The 24,718-nt window shown below is 38.9% G+C and overlaps 2 protein-coding genes across 2 annotated transcripts; one reads left to right on the top strand and one right to left on the bottom strand.

Annotated features, from left to right (window-relative positions):
* Positions 1–366: 366 nt before the first annotated feature.
* Positions 367–7,358, bottom strand: LOC106907063 (G protein-coupled receptor 37-like 1). Its single transcript, XM_014972593.2, has 2 exons — positions 6,596–7,358; positions 367–2,379 (listed from the first exon to the last, which is right to left on the bottom strand). The coding sequence occupies exons 1-2, from the start codon at positions 7,193–7,195 to the stop codon at positions 1,381–1,383; spliced, it is 1,599 nt and encodes a 532-aa protein (XP_014828079.2). The 5' UTR covers positions 7,196–7,358; the 3' UTR covers positions 367–1,380.
* Positions 7,359–14,036: 6,678 nt separating this feature from the next.
* Positions 14,037–24,680, top strand: LOC106907060 (protein-glutamine gamma-glutamyltransferase E-like). The gene is made up of 15 exons (XM_014972591.2): positions 14,037–14,311; positions 15,449–15,619; positions 15,773–16,027; positions 16,221–16,339; positions 16,568–16,696; positions 17,085–17,265; positions 18,006–18,141; positions 18,355–18,464; positions 18,864–18,979; positions 20,019–20,145; positions 20,692–20,861; positions 21,627–21,801; positions 22,420–22,580; positions 23,166–23,299; positions 23,394–24,680. The coding sequence occupies exons 1-15, from the start codon at positions 14,077–14,079 to the stop codon at positions 23,539–23,541; spliced, it is 2,367 nt and encodes a 788-aa protein (XP_014828077.2). The 5' UTR covers positions 14,037–14,076; the 3' UTR covers positions 23,542–24,680.
* The last annotated feature ends 38 nt before the right edge of the window (positions 24,681–24,718 follow it).

Raw genomic sequence — 24,718 nt, 5'->3', positions numbered from 1 at the left:
CCGTCACAGTGAAAGTTCTTTAGGAAAAACATGAGCTTTTATTCTGAAATCACCCCAAAAAGTGTTTAAAATAACAGGGATTATATTTTAGTCTCTATATAGAAAGTTTTTAAAGAAAGTTATTGAAACAGAGCAGGAAGAAACTTCTGATTTTTACTTTTAGCAACAAATTAATTCAATTTTTTTCTTTATTTTCATTCATTTTATTGAATTCACTGAGAAACATATTAAAATTGAAGTTCCCTGAATCTGTGATTGTGGAGAAAATATTCAACCAGTCCTTAGAAAAAATAGCAAAACATTAAGAAAATGTTGAATAGGACGGTTCATCATGTCTGTGTTAGCAGAGAAATAACAAATGTTAACATTCAAGAAGAAAAATCACATTTTATTGAAACAAAATGTAAAAAAATGGCCAGCAAAAACATGCTGTAAAATAAACAGCCATAATTCAGAATAGCTGAATTTAGCCTCATTTTAGCAAAGTATAGTTAGTTTCCATGTCTTACAGTACTGAGAACAGGATGGACAGAAATCCTGAACAAATATTAGTAAGAAAATGAAAATATGAAACTGGAAAACAGAATATTTATCTACAAACATTTACAAAGAAATTCCTCTAAAATCTGTAATTTTCTAACAAAAGTAACATAATTGTCTGCTCTACAGAACCTCCTGAAAATATTATTACATAAAATTATTTCTTGGGTTTTATTTTGTCTGCAGTTCCAGAACAAATAAAAAGTAATCAGAGAAAAGTTTTTATTACCTTTCATTCGTCTGGATCAAAGAAACAGATGGAAAAAAAACGGCAGAGGAAATGTCTTCTTAAAGTATCTCTGCTCTGTTATTACATATCAGATTTTTACTATTTGAAAATGTTAAAATAAAACCCAAGAATTCATAATCTCAAAAAGAATAATAGAAAAAATTAAAAAGGGTTGTGTGGAGCAGTTCCAAGTAGTCAGTATCTCCCCTGCAGTGGTTAACAGTTTGAGCCTCAGTCACCATGGCTGCACTGGGTGAGCGAAACCCAATGACAATTTGTTTTTGCCCATATGGTCATGTCGCATTTTATCCGACATGCGTCATTATTCTGCAGCAGAAGAAGCCAGACTTTAAATCTGGATGCAAACAATGTCTGAAAATGATAATAATGAAGTGATGAAAGCAGACTGAAGTCTGAGTCAGTGAACGCATCACATCCCAACCCCAGAATACAGACAAAGATGTGCACACAACTGTAATGGAAACACAGTTACTTTTAGCCATGAGGAATTAATTCTGCACGTAAGATGCTGATTATTCATAACTACTTCACACAACCTGGATGTGGAAAACACAAACTATCCCTTTAAATGGTCGTTTTGTGTTCTGGGCTCAGCAGGGCGTCCCGATGGCGGCTGCAGAGTCTTTCACTGCCTCACAGACAGCCTTTTCTGCCACCACGCTCTTCATCGCCTCCTCTTTGCCAGAGGGAGCGAGGGAGGAAGGTGAGGGTGAGGAGGGTGAGGAGAGGGTGGAGGTGGGGGCGGTGGAGGCCGAGGATGAGGAAGAGGAGGAGTCAGGGAGGCACTCTTCGCAGCAGCAGCAGCAGCAGTCCATGAAGGCCTGGCCCAGAGAGCGGCAGAGGCACAGCAACAGAACCGGCGTCGCCGAGCAGCGAACGAACAGCAGGAACTGTTCGACCAGAGCCAGCGCCGGCAGAACCAGAACCGGGGCGGACACGTAGGCCAGGGTGATGCTGCACACGCTCTGAGGCAGGTTACAGGTGACGTACAGGACGGTGAGCGCCATCACGGCGGTACGCAGCCTCTGCTCCCTCACCTGCTGCTTCTTCTTCCCAGAGGAGGATGAGGAGGAGGAAGAGGAGGAAGAGCACCTGCTGGTCACCTTCTCAGCGCCGGGTTTCTGCGGCTCCCGCTGGGCCAGAACCCGCCTGGTCACCAGGTCGCAGGCCAGAGTGAAGAGCAGCGGCAGGCACAGGTAGCAGCCGAAGATCCACCACATGCGGGCCTGGTGGTAGGTCAGAACCAGCGCGTAGACGCTCTCCGGGAGCTCCGCCCACGGCTCGCGGATGCAGGCGTCCACCTTCACCCTGTCCGCCCTTAGAGAGGCCAGGAGGGAGACCGCCGGCTGGTGCTGCGGCAGGTCAGAGGTCAGTGCCGGCAGGCTGACGGTCTGCTGGACGAGCTGCCACAGCAGCAGCTCTGGAGCCCCCAGCACCATGGAGCCAACCCAGATCACACCCACCTTGGACAGGATGGAGCGGCACGGCTCCACCTTCGGCGTCTGGTGGGGGGAGGGCGAGGTGGCGGCGTGGAAACGATCGATGCTCAGAGCGCAGAGGCTGAAGGTCGCCACGCCCAGAGAGGTCACCTGACAGAGGAGACAGAACCCAGACCAGAGTTTAAAACGTCTCTCTGGCTGCAATAAGACAGCTTTCAGAACAAAACGGGACATCATGTTATAATGCTATTCCCTCGTCAAACATTTATCGATTCTGGATTGATTCTTTCATGCATGTTTGAGAAATCCTTTAATCTCCATGGCAACCATTCAGCTGTGCACAACGCCTGGTTGGCCCTAGCCCCGCCTTCGAGATGCAGCTCCTCCCCGCCTCAGAGTTGCCCTCCTCTGTGCCTTGGCACTCGGCTCCTTCAGACTAGCCAGCAGCAATTAGCAAACACCTAGTGTGACTGTGAATCTGCTGACCTCATTATCGGAACCGTTTTGTAGTTCATTCCTTCTAAGAACGGTTATGAATGAGAAGCAGTGTTGTGACGGCATGCTTGAAGGCAGCGTGTTGGAAAGAGTAGGAGCTTCTTAAAGAGACAGAAGCCCAAATTCAAGGTCTTAAATGACAAAGTCAATTTTATTTTAAGTCATATCTGAAGGTATCATAGTTACTTGATTATGCTATAAAATGGAACTATGTGCCTGGAAAAATACATACAACTGTCCTTTTAAATCCTTTATTTTTGCATCAACTGAACAGCTAAACTATCTCAGTCTTATTCCTAACATTAATTTAAATAATCTATGTGCATATCAAGACCAGCAACAACTTCCAGAGCAGAGGGAGCATTACCATGAACCGACGACTTCTGCTCTGCAGGCTGACAGTTCATGGAGACTCGTCTGAACAGAAGGATGAAGATTTTGACCAAAAGAAACAGACTCCTCCTCCCTCAGAGAGCTTAGTGAGATGAAACAGTTAAGACCCAGCTGAGGGTAATTACTGCTGAGATGTAATTAGCATGAGAAAGACTGAACTAACAGCAGACGGGGGCAGCTGGCAGCCTGACCCGCTTAAACGCTCCTCAGCAAAAAGAGCAATTAAAGAAAACGGTCATTAATTAGCAGGAAACAGATTCCCTTGTTTGCATGAAAAGAGGTGAAGACGCAGAGCCTTGATGAGGCTGGAGGGCCGACCTCGTTACGACCTGCTGCAGACGACATGCTCCTACAAATGAGGAGAAGCTCCAGTTCAGGGACCTGGGAGCCCGAATGGAGCGCTGCAGACGGGAAACTAAAATAAACTCAACCAGCTGGTTGATGGTAATGGACAATTTAATTTTTGACTTTGTATTTTTTCCTTATTGCACTTAATATTTAATCACTAGGTAAAATAGAAAAGGGATCTGTTAGATATCAATAAAGTGGTGTAACTTGGAGCAACTCTTGGTATGTGAAGGTCATGATAAGAGGTGGGAAAGGGAAACGGGGCAGGAGGTTTCAAAAGGAGAATAAACATTTTGGATGTGATAGAGCTCTGAAAAATACTGTTGATATTACAGCGCTCTCCTTGTTATAACAAGATTTAATAAAACTCTAAAAGGCAAATGATTCTGTTCTCATTGACTTATTTAACAGAAAACTCCATAAAGTTGATGTTGTTGCCTGGATCCAGCGAACGGAAGGATGAAAGGACAGGAGCCCAGGACTGATCACCCTGAGATAGTTATCCTCAGTCTCCAAGCCTTGAAACATGGGAGTATTTGGACGCTCTTACCTGCAGTCTAACCGCTGCCTGATTTCACAAACTTCATAGAGGAGGAGCCAAAGTGATGGGTGTAATGTGGGATGGGTGATGGCCAAAGTTGGCGGTCTGATCCTTGGCAACAGAAGCTGGTTCTTGGGATGTGGAATGTCACCTCTCTGGAGGTGAAGGATCCCAAATTGGTGTGTGAGTTTGAGAGATTCCAGCTAGAAATACACCTCGACACATGACTCTGGAGCCTGTCTCCTCGCAAAGGGTTGGACACGCTTCTTTTTTTCCAGTTGATATGGTCCTATCGACTTCATCAGGTTGTGACCTACAGCTTTTGCTGAAGTGATTCACAGGCAGCTGAGTGTGAAGCAACTGGGAGGGGAATCAGTGCTTCCAAATTTGAGACTATGGTCTTAGCCAGAAAAGGTAGAGTGCCGTCTCTGGGTCTGGGAAGAGGTTCTGCACCAAGTGGAGAAGTTTAAGTATCTCTAGCTCAAAACTGAGGGAGAAATGGACTGGGAGATCGACAGATGGGTCGGTGCGGCATCTGCAGTGAAGTGGGTGCTGTATCAATCGGTTGTGGTGAAGAGACAGCTGAGACCTATTTGTGTCAGACACAGAAAGTCTGCCTGACTTTTCTGACTTTTCTTCTCCCTCCAAGGTCTGGTTGATCCATTGTGACCTCAGATTCTCTCCAGGTGCACTGTCGAGAAATCAGGTGACATATGCGACTAAAGTGGAAACACTCTGGAACCGTGAAACCAACAGTTGTGTTTAAATCTGTGATTCTGCTCCACAACTAAAACATGGAATTAAACTGTCGCTTCACAGCTGAGGTTCTACCTGACGGTCCTTCCTGACCCAGTAATCCGGGCCACAAACTTTAAATATTTTTATTTTAGCTTGAAGACGTCAGAACCTGTGTCTCTGTCTTCACTCAGACCCAGCTGTGGATCTTCTGGTCTGCACCTGCAGACAAACAGCTCAGCTCTGCAAACTGTTTGTTTCTGAGATCCGATAAACAAGAGCTGCTTCATGCTTCACAAACAGAACCGAGAGGCCAAACGGGTCACAGCAGCTCGTTCTGTTCAGAGGGAAGCCGTCTGGAGCCAGGGACAAAGAGCCATTCATCAGTTTGCTTCACAGTCGCTCCAACATGAGGAGTAAAACAGCTCAGATGGAGAACTGGGTCTGAACTGAATGTGTTCACCGGCTGGAGATCAGGAGATGAACTCTGAATCTTCCATTAACATTAAATAATTACGATAAAGTCTTTAAAGCAACAGCATCAGCCAATAATGTAATAAAACATAAGACAATCCGTCCGTCGTCTATGCCTTCTTCTCCCCGGGTTAGAAAAATTTACAGTTTTGCCCCAAATGATCCAAAACAAATTCACATACCTGAGTCAGAAAAAATAACTGAGTATTTGTTGTTCGCTCTTTCAATCTTGTCAAACACCGAAAGTCACCATATCTATGTCATAAGTACCTGTGGTATTAATAGATTCACTTTTAGTGAACATTGTTTAACATTGAAGAAGATAGAAAATGTTGATTAATACGATAACTGGAACCAGAGTTCATATATTTCCATTATTCTGCTGTGTTTGGCTGTTTGTCATGTGGCTTCAGTGAGGAATTACAGGTAGGATTTATGTTCATTGTTAATCTTTTCAGTGAATCGTTTAGCATTGTTCTTTAAGTGATTATTCTGTTGCTCTTACTCTAGTTTATGTTCATTATGTGTTAGTTTGTGTTAAACCATCAGAGTAACCATAACAGAGAGAGGTAGGCTTATGAAGACTACCTCTTTGGAGTTTCAAACATATAACCTCAAAAATGCCATGTAATGGTGGATTCCCGGGACACAGCGTCTCTCTCTGTAGCTGTAGGTGCTACGCTACAATATGTTAGCAGTTATCTGTTGTGATGTTGTGTTTTATTGGTAAATGTTTGCTACACAAAACGAAAATGATGTATTTTTTAATTCACTTAACTGTGTGGAAATTGTTGACATGTTTTAGTAAGTCAAACTAAGTCTACTACTGCTACAACAATGAAAACCAGTTAAGTGAAGAACACAAACTGAAATCAATCGAGTTGGAAACTTTTTTTTTTTTTAGAAAATGTGGAAAAAGGAGTAGTTTTACTACGGTACTGTTTAATTTATCTTGAGTAACATTTCAGAATATTTTACTCCTTGTGAGTAACTTCACTGAACAAACATCTTTTAACCAAACATGCTTTAGAGACAGACACATCTGAACGTGAATTGGTGCTTTGGATAATCTGATCACTTAGAAGTGAGGAAATCAGTGGTCATGTGACCTACGTGTGCTTTGTATTAACCAAATAACATCTTTTCACATTTTTCTTTCTTCGTAATTGGTTTTATGTAAATGGCCAGCATTATGACGTCATTTTTCGATTATTCTGTTTCATAAAAAGTTTGCTGAGGTTGGAATTGTATTTCTAAACTAAATAAAATTAAAGGTGGAGTTGCATTAATACAGAATTAAACGGACTTTTTCAGCCCGCTTTAATCAGCAGTCAACCTGCGGAACACCCGCGCATCTCGGGCGCACTTCCACTCTCTCACCTCCAGGTAGGGCACGAGCCGACAGGACAGGTCTCCTAGCAACCGCTTCAAGGTGAGCTCGTGGAAGATGACCACGGGCAGGCAGAAGAAGAGCACGAGGAAGTCCCAGAAGGCCAGGCCCGCGAGGATGCAGTTCCACGCGCTCTTCAGGTAGAAGCTATGCCACACGATGCACATGAGCGCGAGGTTCCCCACGAGACCCGCCGCGAACAGCACGAGCGCGAGCAGCAGCACCGCGTACGCCCAGTAGGAGGCGTCCGTGACCGGGAGCAGCGGATTCAGGAGGCCCGCGGAGGAGTTGGCCCGCGGGGCGGAGGAGTGGCGGTGCGTCCGCGGCGTGGTGAAGAAGCCGCTCGGGTCGTCGTGTCTGCGGGGAGGACTGTTCTGGGAAACGGGGTCTCTTTTCCTGAAACTCCCATCTTTGGCTCCTCGAGTGACCCGCTTCAGGCTGAAAGTTTCCGTCCGGTTCGGCCCGGTCCTCTCCTCTGCCCCCGCTGCCAAACCCGCAGCATCCTCCGCCTGGAAGTCGGCATCTGTGAGGACATGACGGAGGTCCGCGCTGCGCAGAAAGAGCAGAAAAAAGCAGCAGAGAAGCCTCATGGTTCCGCTGAGCCGCTGCTGTCCTTCATCTGCTGAGACTGAAGCAGGAGACAAATGTCCATGAAGCTGTGCGGGAGACGGTCCAACCTCCCTGTGGTCCTGATGGAGAAGTTTCAGAGTCCAAACAAGTTCAGCATCCAAGTTTACAGAAACAGCACAGAGGATCCGGTCAGACATTTCAAATTAAAGGCTCGAATTTAAAACAATTTCAGAATTACGGAGGAATGCGAGGGAACAAAATGTAAATGTAAATACTAAAAATTATTGATTAATTTTAAATAGACGTGTTATTTATTAAAAGCAGGTTCCTCTGAATAAATTATGCCAATAAGAGGTCCATTCATTACAGAGACAAAGATGGATTCATTTCAGCTTTAGAACAACATAATTAAAAATACAGATGAAATGATAAAATGTATATAATTTCCTGCAAGAGACATGGATGCTTAGAGGAACATTTAATGAAGACTAAATATATTTGTGTAAACATACTAGCTTGAATTTTTATTGTCGATATCTCAGATTCATTTATGTTAGATTTACTTCACCACAGAATCATTTTTTCAGTGTATAATTTGTTTACTGTTTCACCTTAAGGGGGCGTTATTCCACCACCGAAAGAGCGCCTCCTCTCCCCACCAGCTGCGTCAACACACATGCATCTCTGTGTTCATGGATACACTTTGTTCATGCGTGTTTTCAGGAGCAAAAACTGAGACAGAACTTCAACTTATCATTTCTAGATAATTGTTGATATTATCTATATCTATATATCGTTGATATTTCATTATTTATATCGTTGATATTTCACTTTTACAAAGCAAAGCGAGTAAAACAATATTTATACAAATATCCCCAGCATTTACAAGTCCATATAAGTACAAGTGGAATATATCAAAGCTCAAACTTTTTCTTTAGTTTTAAAGTTCTTGGTAAATAGTGGAGGAAATAAATGTCAAAAAATGCTTCTCTGCCAGTCAGACAGAACATGGATATAAACAATATCTTCTGGAAAAAAGAGATCAGGCATACTGTAGTTTTCAGAAAATATCCTGACCCAGGTAAGTAAGTCCAAAGTGCTGCCCTCTGAAGGATTTTTTACAGCCCCCGGTTCTCAATAAAAGCAGAGGTTGGTGCAAATGAACAATTTTCATCTTCTAGACCAAGATTTTTACAGAGAACATCTTGAAAAATATGAAGAACAAAATACAGATTTCCATTTATTAATGACACTTTTGCATTCAACTTCTTTGTAGGAACTCGAACCACAAACACGACCTACATTTACTCAAACGCAAACCAAATAAGAAAATAATACTCAACCCTGAAAAGTTTGAAACTTTGAGCCTGTCTTATAATGCAGACATGCACAATCTTTGTTTTGTATCTACAATCATTTAATTTTTTACTTTAATTTAGCAGATAAACTTTAAAAAAGACCAAGTTTGTTTTCAAATTATTTTACAGCCCCAAAGTTCTTTTAACATAATTTTAACCCTCATGTCAAAAAGTTTGGACACCACTGCCCTAACCAGTAACACCAAGCCCTTTCAGTAATGAGTGAAAGGGCTAAAAACTTGACAACAGACACAACTCTTCTCAACACTTCAGTCCAATATGAACACTCAGATTCAAATTGTTTCTGCAGTTCTGTCTATCTTCCCGCTGGCTGCTGCAAGTGAAACATATGTCAGCATTGCTTTTCTATGATGTTCGCTGTTTTCGTGCTCTTCATGCGTTCAGTTGCGTGCTTCCAGTCACTGAAACCAGTTTCAAAGTTTGACTGAGTATTAGCATTGCTGAAAATGCGGCATGCAAAACAAAATGCAGCTCCGGTGGATGGAGAGTAGAGCAGCCACGGTCTTTCGATGTACTCACCATTTAACATCTTGCGTTTAAAGTGAGATTTGGAGAAGTGACGCTTTTGATGCTTGTACTCCCGTTCTGATGCTTGAAAGCCAACATTCATATTTTGACAGCTCTCCGGTCCTGCTCAGCCCAGTAAGCTCGCACGGACTCGTCAATTTCCCCCCAATGCGCCGGATCGGTACTGTACAGATCCACAGTCGTCTTTCCATCTGCGGAAGAAGATCCCGCTTCCACCGACTCTGACTCCACAGATGCCAGTCCAGCCACCGACTCAGTCACGGTTAAAGGTTCTGGCGGGATCTTAGTGCCGGTGTTAGCATAGCTAAGGGTTTGAGGAGCGGGGGATAATGATGTTTCTGCTCCATCTCCGCTAACAGGTTTAAAAAAGCCTGTCAGTTTAGGCATTTTGTTTGTCGCCTCTTTGGCGCGATGCTCTTTTTCTTTTCTCTTCCTTCTTTTCTGCGCTTCGCTGTCATATTTTCTGTTGTCCGCCATTGTAAAATAATTTTCCCTTGACGCTCCTCCTCCCCAATGCGTAAGATGCGTCAAAAGTGGACCAATAACACGCAAGCATTCAAGATGGACGTTTGCCAGAACAAATTGGAACATTTTTCATCGGTTCTGTCAAAATCATCGTAGTCATTGATTAAATTCTGACACTATCCATTCACAAAAATATAAAACATCCTTCGGGGCCCCCGAAATGCCGGGGCCCCGGGCTGCAGCCCCGGTAAGCCCCTGCTAAAATCCGGCCCAGCCCATGAGAATTGTCCTCCTGAAAAACGTTATTTCAGATTTCAGTGTAAAATTGTCTTTAAACGCCAAACTGTTTTGTAACTGTCCATAAATCAATACCTAATTTCTTAATCAGTTAATCTGTTTGATGGGATTCTGACAGTTTCGACTGCAATGGATGGATGTTGCAACCCTGTGTGACAAGTCGAACATGTCACTGAGACATGCAGTGAAAACCTGGCACAGCAGCCGGACTGCAGACTCAGTGGCGCAACTACACATTATTCAGGTGGATGCGAAGACATAAATCGGCGCCCCCCCCCCAAGGGAAGGAACGTCAGGGTGAAGGAGCGACGCTTTGCCCCCTCCCCCGAGGCGACGCTACATGAAGTGTAAAACTCGCTACATGTACCTCGTTATGTGCGAGAGGTGAAGGAGCCCAATGTCATAATCGGCGCGTCGCCCCCTCCAGACGGGGTTTTGGCGCCCCCTCTGGTGCTGCGCCCCTATGCGTTGCATAGGCTGCATACCCACTTTTTGCGCCTCTGTGCAGACTGGAGATGAGATGAAATCACAGAACACAAAGAACAAACTTTTTGTGTAACAGTGATTCTTGAGAATAGGGACAAAATGGGTTTTAATTTTCCCATATATTTTTTAAATTATTTCTCAACCTTATGTATGCAAATATGACAAATAATGTTTAGAAAATATGAAGATGCTAAGGTACAGGCTCCCAGTTGCGAATTTTTTTTAAAAAAATTACATTTTTAATCGACCTGACCCAAAACTTTGTCATCACCATCTGACTAAAATAAATCTAAAATGATTTTTAAAATACCCCATTAGTGACATTTTTACTCAATTTACAGACAAATGCTTCTCAAGAAATAAAATAAATATTATTTAAAACAAAAAACAAGAAAAAGTCCATCTGATGGAGTTGACAGTGCATGACGGAGTTGACACAGAACTGAAGGTGGTGACAAACTAGTGAGTAAAATAAAAACTTGGTACATGTGAAGTAATGCAATTCATGTAAGATACATTAAAATGAATTAGTTGCACAATTAAGTGAGATTTGACAACAATTTCACTGAAAGAGTCAGAAAAACTCTGATGCAGTTGACATCTGACGGAGTTGACGAAATGCCAAACTACCTCAATTTATATGATGTTATTCTGAAGGAGGCCATATTGTAGCTCGTCAGGTCCATGAAATATTTACAGTTTACCAAAATTAAGCTTTTATTTCGCAAAATTTCATCAAAGTTTTGTAAATTGTCAGTTATGGAGTTGACACATCATGGTTGTGACAAACAACTTAGGAATAAAACAGAAGAAAAAACTAAAGAATAACTTAAGCTAACCGGAGCTAACTAGCCCTCCTAGCAAAGGAAGAGAAAAGACGACGTCATGGGGTCCTCAGAAGTTCTGGTGCCCCCCAATAATGCCTGATTTTTTTACATTCTTTTCATTTCTGACGGTGTTGACAAAAACTAAGGACAAATTTCAACGGAGTTGGAAAATATCTAAAAATTATTTTTAATTCAATTTATCGATACTTTTATAATTATTTATATGACTACTTATACTTAATTGTCATAATATATAATTTTAGTATTTCTTTAATTGTTTTAAACTATAAGAATGTGTTGAGTTCTGCTCCTGGACAAGGGCTTTTACAGGCATCATCCACCGACTACAATGTTTAAAATAAAAAAAATATTCAGCAAAAAAAAGAAAAATATACATTGTTGTGCTCACATGACCCAGGTTAGTTTAGTTAGATATTTGAAAAAAATATATTTTGTGTATATTTTATTCAAATTTCATGCTTTATCCATAGGACCTGTTTTGTCCCTATTGTCAAGAATCACTGGTAATTGATTAAAGGCGGAAAGATTAGGCAAAATATAGAAAACCCTATAAAAAGAATACGATTTTTATAAAAATGCATCTTTAAAAGAATTTCTCTTTAATCTAAACAATAAAACCGTTATTTTAAAAGCGTAAAATGGTCATTTTTGATATTTAAAATTTTTCCATACCACTGACATTGGATTATTTTTCTAATAAACATGTTATTTTTCTCCAGGTTTCTAAATTGGCAACAATTTTAAGCAAATGTTTGGAGCGTTTTATGTAAGATTAATTGATTGTTTCTGTGATATACAGAAAATATCTAATTGTGATACTTTTTCAGAACAGAACAATGATCATATTGATCACAGTTAACCGACATTCTAACATTATTCAACAAACAAGATATTTTCCCCACGTTATTGGTGAAATAATCTGCCAGTGGAACTAGAAATGTATTTTATATATAAATGTTAAGGAATTATTGACTTAAAACAAGCGATTGCTTTGGTTCATTTGTCAGATATGCATGTATATACATATACCGGTTATAAACATACGTGGTAAAACAATACATACATATATGCATCTACAAAATGGTAAAAGTTTTATGATTTTACATTTTGAGGCTCTATTATGTGCTTTTTTTGAGTTCACCAAAAAAAGCACATCATTTGAGATTATCGCCACGACCCCCCAAACTCAACGTTTATGTGAAAATGGCTGCAAATAGATAAACAATTGTACAATCATGCGTCTTTGAAAAGCAGAAGTGCAGCTTCCTGCACAACCAAAAGAATTCAGCAAGTGGTTTCTGGATGGTACATGAGCAACAAAATGCTTATCTTTTCCAGCGTCACTTACAGCGTTAAAACCAGCTGACCAAACATGCTGGACTTTGCTGGGGTTGCTAGGTAACAGGCTGGTCTTTGCTGGGGTTGCTAGGTAACATGTTAAGGGGCAGTGCCTGCTCATTTGTGATGTTATAGTCCCAAGATTTTTGAAAAGCCTCATATAACTGAAATTTGGTTCTTAGAAGCAGTTGAGATCCAAATGGAAGAACAAAAATGTGCACAATATGTATTTTTCATATGGGTCCCCTTTATGGGACTGGACAGAGTTAAAAGCTCTTAAAAACCAAGAAAATGAAACCTGATTCCCGACTTTCTGCTTTTCTTGTCTAAATGCAAATCATCTGGCTTGAGACCAATTTTGTCTCCATAAGCAAACTGCCAGTCATCCATGACATCATTACTGTAGCAGTGGAAACAAAATCTAAGGAAAACACTGATTTTACCATGGCTTTGGTAGTGTACTGCATCGTTTGTCTTTATATATGAAGTTGGTCCTGATTAATTCAAAAACAAAACATAAAAAAAGAGCTACATTTGGTCTAGAGATACAGATCAAATAGTTAACGTCAGATATGTTGCCACACTTGCCTGTAGAGTTGCCTAAACGCCTTGGTTGTGTTGTAACTCAGCCCTGGAGCTTCCACCCAGGGTGAGACCATTTCACTGGAGCCCATTAAACCACTGATGACATACTGATGCACAGATGACACACTGATCACTTTCACAGTGGAAACAAAACATTTGTTGTTTCTATAAATTCCTTTAGTGAAGGAAAACATGTCACAGCAGAGAACTACAGTTAAAAACATCTTTTACATCATGTTGTTTTTTGGTGTTTCTTCTAACAGCATGCAGTCTTGTTTTCCATTAAATCCAACAAATATCATGTGCAGTTGATCCAATCGCTCCGTTTTGTTCCAAAATGTTTAAATTGATACAATTATCAATTCAACATAAACTGTAAAGTATTTTTGACCAATAAAGAGGTTTTCTACCATAGTGGTCCCTAAAGCCACTTCTTTCTTTTTTTCTGTTCTTTCTGAGAGGAGAGCTGTCATGTTCCTTAAATCAAGATAAAGTTTGAAAAACTATAGAAGTATATATTTTTATTATTAAATTACAGTCTTAGATAAATGTGAATCCTTAATTAAATTGTTTTCTATAATTGCTCTTTTGTCATATTTAAAAAATCAGAAAAATATTGTTGAATATTTTTAAAAATTACCAAAACATGAATTACTTTTAAGCTTAAAAAAATTCAAATTTGAAAACTATGTAGTAAAATTACAAAATTTATCTTGAAAATGTTTTGCAACTTTGAGTCACACCCTTACAGAAAACCTCATCACTTGCAAAATCTGTTACTCATGACACCTGGTGCACTTTCTTTGGAATTTAAAATTTTGTTCCCAGTATGGATTCCTCCCATTCGGTAAATGTTGGGTGTGACGATGACCTTTAAAAGCGGCCAGCGGAGAGTCGGCTCCCAGTTCAGTTCCAGACTGAAAGCCTTCAACCGTTTCATCGTCTCAAGTGGAAAAGCTGAGCAGGGAAACAACGATGTTCCACTTCAACGACTTCAGCAGCTCAGGCGGCTTCAGCGACACCAACGGCTTCCGGTGGTCCAATGGGTCCAGCACCATTAATGGGTCCAGCACCATTAATGGGTCCAGCACCAATTGGTTCAGCACCATTAATGGGTTCAGCACCGATGGGTGCAGCACCATTAATGGGTGCAGCACCATTAATGGGTTCAACTTGCTCAAAAACCGGTTCAAAAATCACTGGCATTCAGGTACAGTATAAAAAACATCAATGTTTATAGAAACTAGACTGTATTATTATTGAATGCAGTTAAATGAAAAGCTTTAATAAGTTTTAGACTGAGGCTTAAACTGTGATTATTTCAGCCATCAATTAAACTATCAATGAAACTGGCATAATCAGTTTTAACATTTAATTTTTATTTTTTTAATAAAAAAATACAGGAAAAAGATGCAAATAAACAAGTAATGAAATTCCTTTTTTATGTAAGAAAATAAACATGTTATTGCCTAAAATACAATAACAACATTCCTTTAGTGAACGATTGGTCACAGCATAAACATAGATGCTCAACTTTAAATTAGACACAGTATAACGCTGATCTTTGACAATATTTTGGATTAAGAGTTAAATTATTGGAAAGCAATAGGTGATTGTTTTTACATAATTAGAAAAATGTGAATCTATAACTGTGACTTGATTATACACAAAGGTAAGTGCAAATATATATTTTTGTACAATTTTGGCTTAATTATTGCTCTGAACATTTTTTTAAAATAACGAATTCATCATGATTAATGTGACTAATTGTTTCAACCCTGATATCGACCTTAGCCCAGTAGTAAGTCAGTTTTATCTGAGTATTTTTAGTTATATATATCTGCTGATGTGACTTGTGGTCATTCATAATTAGCAGATAAAGGGAATCGGTGTTCAATCACATTTCTACAGCAGATCACATCAGTAATTAAAAATATATTAGAAAGTTAGCAAAAAAGAATAACTGAACGCAGATTTTAAGATTTTAATTGTGACTTAGAAAGAAAAGGACACTTCTTGTCAAAACTCACCAAAACATTCAATTACATTCGATGCAAGAGAAACTAAGTATTTTTTGTTTTCTCAGACAAATCACTTTACATATTCACCTAAACAATACAAACCCAACACTCTTTTTTAAAACTATATCTGTCTGTAATGTGCAAAAGAAATGCATTTCTATTATTCCTATGAAGAAAATAGTTTTCTTGCAGCATCAAGTTGAAAATAAATGTCTTAATAAATACTTCCATAAAAGTTTACATCAAATTTTTACACTTTTTTACACCTTCTTTTATCAGCGAAATTACATTTTTAGATTTTTTTAACGTTTCCATTTTCCCTTCAGCTTTTCAGGAAGTGGACCTGAACTGTGCGACCAACAACAAGGCCCACCACACCAGCTCCATCTCAGTGAACCAGCTGATTGTGAGGAGAGGCCAGCCGTTCAACATAACCCTGAAAATGACTGAACCTTTCAACCCTGACTCTGATCAGCTCACCATGAAAGTTGTGACTGGTTTGTTCTTTTTTATTATTTATATGAAAAGTTTTTTTTTCTTACCAATTCTCTGTTTAAAATGAATAATTTATTTGACTGTTAAGTTGTCAAAGGCATTGCTCACTTGTTTAGCGTGAATAAGTACAATGTGACTTGTGTTTTATTTTGCAGGAAAACATCCATCTCAGGAGCAAGGGACGATGTCATCTTTTGGTTTTCCAGACAAAGTGAAACGCTCATCACGTGCTAAAGCAGTCTGGAGAGCAGAGCTTCAGGAAAACAGCCTTCCTGAAACAGGAACGTTGGCTCTAACGATAACGCCGCCCGCTGACGCTCCGGTTGGGGAGTACAAACTTTCTGCAGGACTTAAAGCTGAAGAAAAGGAGTTGGCACAACTCTTTGTGCTCTTCAATCCTTGGTGTTCTGGTAGGACATTTTCTGTTTACTCATCAACAAAAACCAAAATGATTGCTCATTCCTATCAAAATGGTGGACAATTTCTACATATTTTAATCATTGAAAAGACACTGACTGCGCATAGCAACCACACATGACCCCACTTAAACAAAATCCTTCATGTTGATGGAAGCTTCATCTATATAATTTTCTCTTTGTGTAGATGACTGGGTGTTTCTGCCTAACGAGGCGGAGAGACAAGAATACGTTATGAACCAACATGGAATAATCTACACAGGTTCTGATCATCACATTAATGGACTTTCCTGGGACTTTGGACAGGTAGAACACGCCGAAAATAGAAACATGAGGAATGCTTGGTGTACTATTATTTTGAAAAAACACCAAAACTGTTTGTTTTCTCTTGAAAAAAAAAGAAAAATGTGTGTCCTAGAATAAATTTTATATTAGTTTAATACACTCAAGTATTTGCTTTGGTGCAAATACTTGAATTTTTAATAAATTTTGCTGCATAAGATGCTGTTTATGAATATTTTTCTTTCCTTTCAGTTTGAAGAGGACATGGTGAAGATATGCCTGAAGTTACTCGACCTCAGCAGGAAACACAAGCGGGATCCGGCTGACGACGTTTCTGCTCGCTGTAACCCCATCTACGTCAGCCGTGTCATGACCAACATGGTAGGAACTGCTCTATATATTTCATATTAAATTTTGTGTAAATTAAGAAAACATTCACTTTTGTTTATAGATAGATTTTAGCCACAATATATTGGTGAATGTGGGATTACTGTCAGATCTAAAAGTTACCAAAGTGATCTAAACAATTTCAAATATAAAAATTAATCACAGATTTTGGTTCTAAGAAAAAGTAAATTGACAGAACTCAACAAAATGGACACATTTAATGTAGTGTTTATGATAAAAAATAAAAATAAAATCTGTGTTTTCTCATTTAGAATAATAACATAACTAAAAACTTCTAAACTAATTAAGTTGGAAACACATAAATGAGCTCTGCCTTGTCAAAATATTAACTTTGCTCTTTATTTTTTATTGTTCCCTTCAGGTTAACAAAGATCAAATGAACGATGGTGTCCTGCGGGGAAACTGGTCAGGTGATTTTAAATATGGCTTCCCACCGACCCACTGGAGTGGCAGCTACGCCATCCTGAAGCAGTGGTACGCCTCCTTCTGCAAAGCTGTCAACTACGGACAGTGCTGGGTGTTCGCCGGCGTCCTGTGTTCAGGTGAGATCATCCAGATCTTCCTTCAAAGCTTTTAACACTCAGCGTATTTACGGTTCAAATAGAAAAGCAGTGGTAAGCTAATTACTTTGCTCTTGGGTATGAATGCACATGTTTTCACTTGTTCTACTGGTTTTGTTTTTGTTTTTAAAACCTGTTTGAAATTAAAAAAAGAAATGAAAATCTGGTTTTAAGGTTAGGTGTTCAGGTTCAAATTAAGAAGTAAAGATTTAGCAGGGATGTGATGTTGGTGGACGATGTTTCTCATTTCCCAGCATCATGATGAGCAAGAATAGACTTTTTTTTTTTTTAAATTATGGCTATTATGAGTTATTTTTTATTTTATGTTTTCATGGGAAACATTTTTGGCCTTTTCTTTCTGCCTTCTACTTTTACCACATGATGTTTATTTAATCAAATTTTTCTGTGTTCATTTGACTGAATTTGTGAACATTCACTCACCTCATCATGCCAAATGCTTGAAACAGCCTGAAATCTACATTTGTATTTATTCAGCTGATAAAAATGTGACCACTAGGGGAACTGTATGTTATACAGCACTTAACTTTCATTAGACTTTTATTAAATATCAAGCAAACAAATGAATGTTTAATTTGTCAGGTAACATATTTTAGGTTTACAAAGATGATGATCTTAAAGTGCTAAAATAAGCTGTAAGGAGAATTATTACACTAAAGAGTTTATATGATAATTCACCCAAATCGTGCTGTATTTGGTTCCAGTGATGCGCCTGTTGGGAATCCCCTGCCGTGTTGTCACTAACTTCGAGTCCGCTCATGACTCCGATGCAAACTTGACCATCGACACCTACTACGGAGAATTTGGTGTCAGACCGAAAAAGTCCAATGAGAGCGTCTGGTAAAATACATGAATTTCTCCTTCTGAGATGCACATTATCCTTAGATTTAATCTTCAAAGCACAGGAATCAAAAGACATTGTGAGACTAACTGTCAGAAATATTAATTTCACAGTTTCAGTTTTGCTGACTTGTGCAATGTCAATAGATTCATTTTTTCACTCATTATACCATCAGGACACTCATGCATTTCCCTGTTGGGTTGTATTTAAAGGAACTTCCATGTCTGGGTAGAGGGGTGGATGAGACGACCGGATCTGGGAGAGGACAGGCGATATGACGGCTGGCAGGTTCTGGATGGAACGCCGCAGGAAAAGAGTGAAGGTACCGAACCATGGGTTTTAAATTTGAGTTGTATTTACAGAATTTATTTGATATTTATTGATCTCAATCTATCTCTGTTCAAAGTAAAGTAAACATGCTGTTAAAATGTATAGAAATCAGACGCAAGAGGAAAAATAAAGAAAAAAACAAACAAAAAATAAAACGTAACATTTCACCACTTATATAATGACTATTATGGAAATGTCAAATACTGTCACCACACTGTCAGAAAAATAAGAAATACTTCAGCAGTAGAGTTTAGGATTTTACTACAGAGTGAGTTTTTTATTCTTTGTTTGGCTCTTTCTTTATTTTTCCAGAGCCTCCGATGGTCCTAACACCCAGCGGTCACAGAATGTGGTGTAACCCCGGGATGTTAAACTGCCATTTGTCTTGCAGGTGTGTTCTGCTGTGGTCCAGCTCCAGTAGCGGCCATCTTGAACGGGGACGTTGACCTGAAATATGATGTACCATTTGTCTTCGCTGAGGTCAATGCTGACCGTGTTACCTGGCTGGTCAGTAGGCAAAGCCTTTACATTGTCAGACTCACATTTAGGGATAAAAAAGAAAAAGAAAAGGAGACGCATGTATTTAGGTAACTGGATGGAATTTATAGACATGTTGCATTGTTTACTTCTGAAAATTGTGCACAAGGCTGGAGGGCAAAAAGACTACAACATTATGAAACCTGGAGATGTGGGTATGATTAATTTAGCGTGGTGTGCCACAGCAGAGGGAGAAATAACACAGACAAACTGTTGAACTACTCAGAAACGCTCGTATTCTTCTATTTTCTTGCTCTTTGGTGTTGGATTTGCTACATGCTCGTTGCTTGTTGCCACGGCAACTGGCTGAGAACAACACCACAAATGTATCAGGATTCAACACCAAAAAAAACAAACAAACAATAAAAAAACACTCAGACATTTTCAACACAAAAACAGACCAAACAGTCCGTTACAGATTTAAATTTTCAGACTTGATTTTTATCTTTGGAATAAGTGATCGCTGTGGTAGATTAGCTAATCTATCACTTTAGCAAATTTAAAGACCTGCTCAGCTGATGATCTGTCAGAGTTGGTGTGTAAGTCACCTTTTATTTATTTTTTTATAGTTGAACCGAAACGCCAAATTCCACAGCACATCTACATGTTACGGTTTTCAAAGTCAAGCTAGCATAGCTTACCTACTTCTCTCTCTCTCCCAATTTTTTAGTAAAACTTTTTCCTAACCTTATCTAGTTGTCATACTGTCATACAATTGGTAGTGAAGCACAGCATCCTTTTTTGTTTTATATATCACTCATATATTTAAGATTTACTGTGTTATGTTGCCAACTTGATAGCAAAAAAAAACATTTCTTGCCCTCCAGCAGGGAGAAGGGGGTCAGGATCTTTGCAATGTGTCCATACAGTAGTCTTCATCCTGTCATTAAACTTTATTGTTATATTTCTACAAGACGAATGTAAAGAAACACACTGATAATATCTGACATCAAACTGCTGACCTTGCTGAAGTCTTGTGTTTTACACAGATGTTTTCCTGTGATTCCAGATCAAAAGAGATGGATCCAAAGTGCAGATGAAGTCTGACACCAGGAGTGTTGGACAGTACATCTCCACCAAGGCTGTTGGTTCCAACCGCCGGATGGACATCACGAGTGCCTATAAATACACAGAAGGTGAGCAGACAGACACACCAGACACAATCCTTTCAATGCATTACTGTGGAGCTTTTTATTTGCCGTGTTGTTTTAATTCACCAACAGGTGCATTTAGGCATCTGTGTAGGACCCCCACACCACCAGGGGGCCTCCAAGAGCACCAGGCTAGAATGATAATATACAAATATTTAAAATAGTATAGAATAATATAAACTAAATGCTACTTCACATGGAAAAGCCGGGCCAAAACTACCTCTCAGAATTCACTTCCTTCTTTTTGTGAATCACTTTGTTCAACATGTTATTTTACATTTTTCCAGCATCAATAGATTTTCACATTTTCAAAATGTCAAGCAGCCATTTTGAAAAAGGTGTGGTAGCATTGAAGTATACATATGTAGCATAATAATTTGGATTCATAAGCATAAAATACTAATCATACTGCAGTTTCAATTGTGCAGACGAGTAAATATACTTTAATCAAAGATTACAAACTAGAATACTTTCTTTTGCAGGTAAATGTTGAATAATGTGACTCCATTGTGTTTCCTCTCTGGATTACAGGATCGGCGCGGGAAAGGGACGTTTTCAGATACGCCCTGACCAGACTGGACAATGATTCAAGAATTGCAGTGTGTCCAATAGCTGTCGAACCTGAAGCACTGGTCATAAACAACACCACAGACACAGAGAATGGCCATGCAACTCCGCAGCTGATTGTTAAATTTGAAGAGGTAAGTCATTAGCCTCTGTTAGCGTGTTTACTGCTCAGCGTTTCAGTTCCAGTTTAAATTAACTCAGACTTTGCTTCATCATGCAGTTACAGCAATATACATGAATAAAATTACCAAATGTTTTACAAAGATGCAAGGAAAAGTCTAAACATATTGTTTTATATTCCACAATATTCTATTGAAAGTTTATCCAATGTGGTCATCTGACTCCCACAGAAGGTTATGGAGCTAAATTGGGGCCATAAAGTTTGTTTAAAAGAAGAAAAAAAAAGAAAAGAAAAAAAAGAAAGATGTTAAATCTGAAAAGTATTTTTGAACATATTTTTCAGTTTCACAGGTTTTTTCCTTTGGTTTCAAAACATTATTTTTCAGTTTGAAATCTTTATTTTCACTTTTTTTCTGGTTTCAAACCGTTTTTGTTCCAGTTTCAAAAATAATTTTTCAGTTTCAAACTTTTTTTTCCAGTTTTAAACTTTTTTTGTTTCAAATAATTTTTTCTTTTGAACAAACTTTCTGGCCCTGATTTAGCTCCATAGTGTCAACTAAGGTTGTTTTGACTGGCACATGTGATAAGAATCATCTGGCCCAAATGTGGATCAACACTAAAAATAAATGGGAAAAACATCAGAAAACAATGAAATGGACAAATTGCAAAGTATGGGTAACAAATAGGATGAAATGACAAACTGTAAAAAGTAAAACCCAGAATAAACAATAAACACATGTTCTTGGTCTGTCTTCTTTCTTTGAATTTAACTAATGCAGGAGTCCGCACCAGTAAAGGGTCAGGCTGTGAAGAAGAACCTGGTGCTGAGAAGTGAAGGCAGCGCTGCCAGGATGCTGTCTGTCAACATCAACGTCCAGGCCATGACGTACACCGGCCAACCCAAAGGAAACATCCAGAATGAGGTCGTCCAGAAACAACTGCTGCCTGGAAAAGGTGATTTAGTCCACTGTAACTAAGCTCTAATAGAAATTAGTCCGGTAATAAGTCCGGCTCGTTCGGGGAGGAGTGAATGTGAAGTCTAATTCTGATGCGAGCTAAAAAATTTAACTCTGGTCCACCGACAAACCTCAGACTGGGTTCGACTGGAGTGAACTACATTGTGGTTCAAATTGTAGCGGACCGGAGGCCGCTTCAGAAGCAGGAAGTGGGCTACAGCGCAGGGCATTCTGGGTAAATTCATCCAAAACAAATGTGCTAGCTTAGCACTAGCGGGAGAAATGGCTTCTGGTGTTTTACGAAAAATGAAAGAGAAACCCTACAGTTGCTGAAGTCAGATGCTACTTTGTTTTTGTTTTCAAATTGTGCTCAGGTTTTTGTGTTGCTTCCTTCAGTTGTTCTTGGTGTAGCGCCCCCACAGGTGAGGAGGGGAATAAGTTTTTTAATTAGTTTTGATTGTTGGACACAATGCAGTGTGGAATCAAACCCCAACAGCTGAAAATGTAACAAATGTTGCAACTTTGGTCTCTAATCGAACCAAGTTTACCTGACTATCAGGTGTGAAAACACCCTGAAGTTTGTGGAAATCTTTAAATTTGATCTTTTATCTTTCAGATCTGACCATCCCCATCCAGATCCCGTACATCACCTACAGTAAATACATGGTAGACTGCCAGACCATGAACATTTCAGCCATGATCACTGACCTCCAGAACGATGAGACATTCCTGGCAGCGAATCGCGTTGTGCTGAAAGACCCTCCAATCACCATCACTGTGAGATTCCTTTGCTGTTTAACTCTCCTCTTACCTAAATTCAGAGTTGGGTAAAACTAGCTACATTTATTTGAGTAATATTTTGGGGAAAAAAGTACTCCTCTGTACTTTTTACTTTTACTTGAGCCATTTTATTATGAGGTATTTCTATTCTTGAGTAAAATTTCTGGATTTTCTGCCCACTGAATGAAAATCAAACATGTTTTAACCCAGATTTAACCAGACACAAACACACACCTGCACTTTCTGTTAAAGTTTCAAAAGTTTTGCATTACAATGGTTACTTTTCCTGATTTAACATTATTTATGTGAATTATTTTCATTTTGATCTCTAAAATACCAACATTTTCACATAACTTTATATTATGATCCATCTGATGATGTAATTTGTAAATATTAAATGATTGATAATTTGATCAGTTACTCAGTACTTGACTGTGTACCAAATACTTTTTTTTTGGCTACTCTCTCCACATCTGCCTAAAATTTTCTAACTTTTTAACTCATTTATTTCATTTGTATCTCCACTTCCTTCTATTGTATAAAAACGTTTTCTGTGTCTGAAATTTTGTGTTTTTGTTTCAGGTGTCTGATGAAGCCAGAGTGAATCAGATACTGAGTGTCTTGGTGACGTTCATGAATCCGATCAGCGAGACGCTGACAGATTGCTCTCTGACTCTCTCTGGAACTGGACTTATTGATTGGGAGCAAAGAGTCAAGTATGTTTGTCCTTGTTTACCTGCATGACAGGTGTTAAAAAGTGGACAAGCTTCAAGGAGAAACCTGACTCTTGTGTTTTTGTGTCGCCCACAGACTTGAAGATCTGATGCCAAATAAGAAAATGTGTGTGGAATTAAGCATCGTTCCCTACAGGAGCGGGGAGAGGACTCTACTGGCCGACTTTGACTGTGCCGCTTTCAGAGACATCAAGACCAGCTGCGTCATTAATGTCAGACCTTAAACTCCAGAAAGAAATATGTGATGCATTTGTTTCTGCTAAAGGCTTTATGAATTGTTTTGAAGTAGTCAATGAAGATCAATGAAATCAGAGAATATTGTTTCAATAATTTGTTTTAGGTTGTTTCTTTATTTTTAAATTTAAAACTTGGATTTCTAAGGGGAACAATGAAAAACTTGTAGCAAGACGACACTCAGGTGCTGGGAATTTAATCTAATCATGACTTTCTGTTGTATTATTGTTTTAAACTTATAACAGTCATAAGAAGACAGGTCCTGCTTTTACTGTTGTTTTTCTCCAGACCAATTTATTCTTAAACCAGTCTGATTTAATGCTTAAAGTTTGCACAAATCTGTCTTTTTTTACTGTTGAAGTTTGGTATTAGTTACCAAAGTGCACAACTTTAATGTGTGTTAACATCTAAGCAGTAAATCACGCCACATTTTAGTTGTCTCTTAACCTTTTGTCTCTTGGAATTGGAATCAAGGAGATTCGTTTGGTTCAGTTTATTATTGTGGTTATTAAGTTTGTAAAGTTTGACTTTATCAAATACGACTTCAGACTGTTACAATCTGCTTTGGGAATAAAACTGACAAATATGATAAAACTGTTTCTACAACTTTTAAAATCAATTACAAAGACATCAAAAATGTTTTAGTCCATGTCTTTACTGATTATTGGTAGGAGTTAAAAAACATTGAAATATTTCCCTCAATGTGTAATTAATCTGTCTTTTATAAGGGTTTCACTTTTTAAAATAAATAACATAAAGTATTGAGCTTTTGTAATCCAAAGATAAGTTTAAAGGAATCACATGGTTTTGGAAATAGAGCAACAAAATTAAAAACTTTTGTCAGAACCAAATACGTCGTAACTTGATTCTAACGTGAAAGTTGGAAACCTTAGAGTTGGATTTTTTATTCTTCGCCAGATTTCTTCAGATGCAAACAATCTCTGAAAATAGGTTTTATTTTCTATTTTTTTGTGACGTTCAGTGCAGTCATAGAAGTCTAATAAAAAGTCATAAAACAGAAATATGTAAATCTGTACATGTTGCTTTTCAGTGGTGATCAAAGCAGAGACAACTCCCATCAGTGTAATAAATAAAAAACATTCTGACTCAATGGGAGAGTAATCCTTCAGACACACGTCAGTATCGTCTTACTTGGTGTGATTTCAG

Source organism: Poecilia mexicana, unplaced genomic scaffold (genome assembly GCF_051168715.1).
Source record: "Poecilia mexicana isolate PSO_F unplaced genomic scaffold, ASM5116871v1 scaffold_5, whole genome shotgun sequence".
In the NCBI taxonomy this organism is placed as follows: Eukaryota; Metazoa; Chordata; class Actinopteri; order Cyprinodontiformes; family Poeciliidae; genus Poecilia; species Poecilia mexicana.
This window is presented reverse-complemented; position numbering and strand designations above follow the sequence as displayed.

Bases quoted from the DNA above. Each gene is read 5' to 3' on its own strand.
- LOC106907063 (XM_014972593.2), bottom strand. From the start codon at position 7,195: ATGAGGCTTCTCTGCTGCTTTTTTCTGCTCTTTCTGCGCAGCGCGGAC. The intron at 2,380-6,595 runs GTGAGAGAGTGG...CTCCTCTGTCAG, and splicing joins GGCTCGTGCCCTACCTGGAG to GTGACCTCTCTGGGCGTGGC.
- LOC106907060 (XM_014972591.2), top strand. From the start codon at position 14,077: ATGTTCCACTTCAACGACTTCAGCAGCTCAGGCGGCTTCAGCGACACC. The intron at 15,620-15,772 runs GTTTGTTCTTTT...TTTATTTTGCAG, and splicing joins CACCATGAAAGTTGTGACTG to GAAAACATCCATCTCAGGAG. The intron at 20,862-21,626 runs GTAAGTCATTAG...TAACTAATGCAG, and splicing joins TGATTGTTAAATTTGAAGAG to GAGTCCGCACCAGTAAAGGG.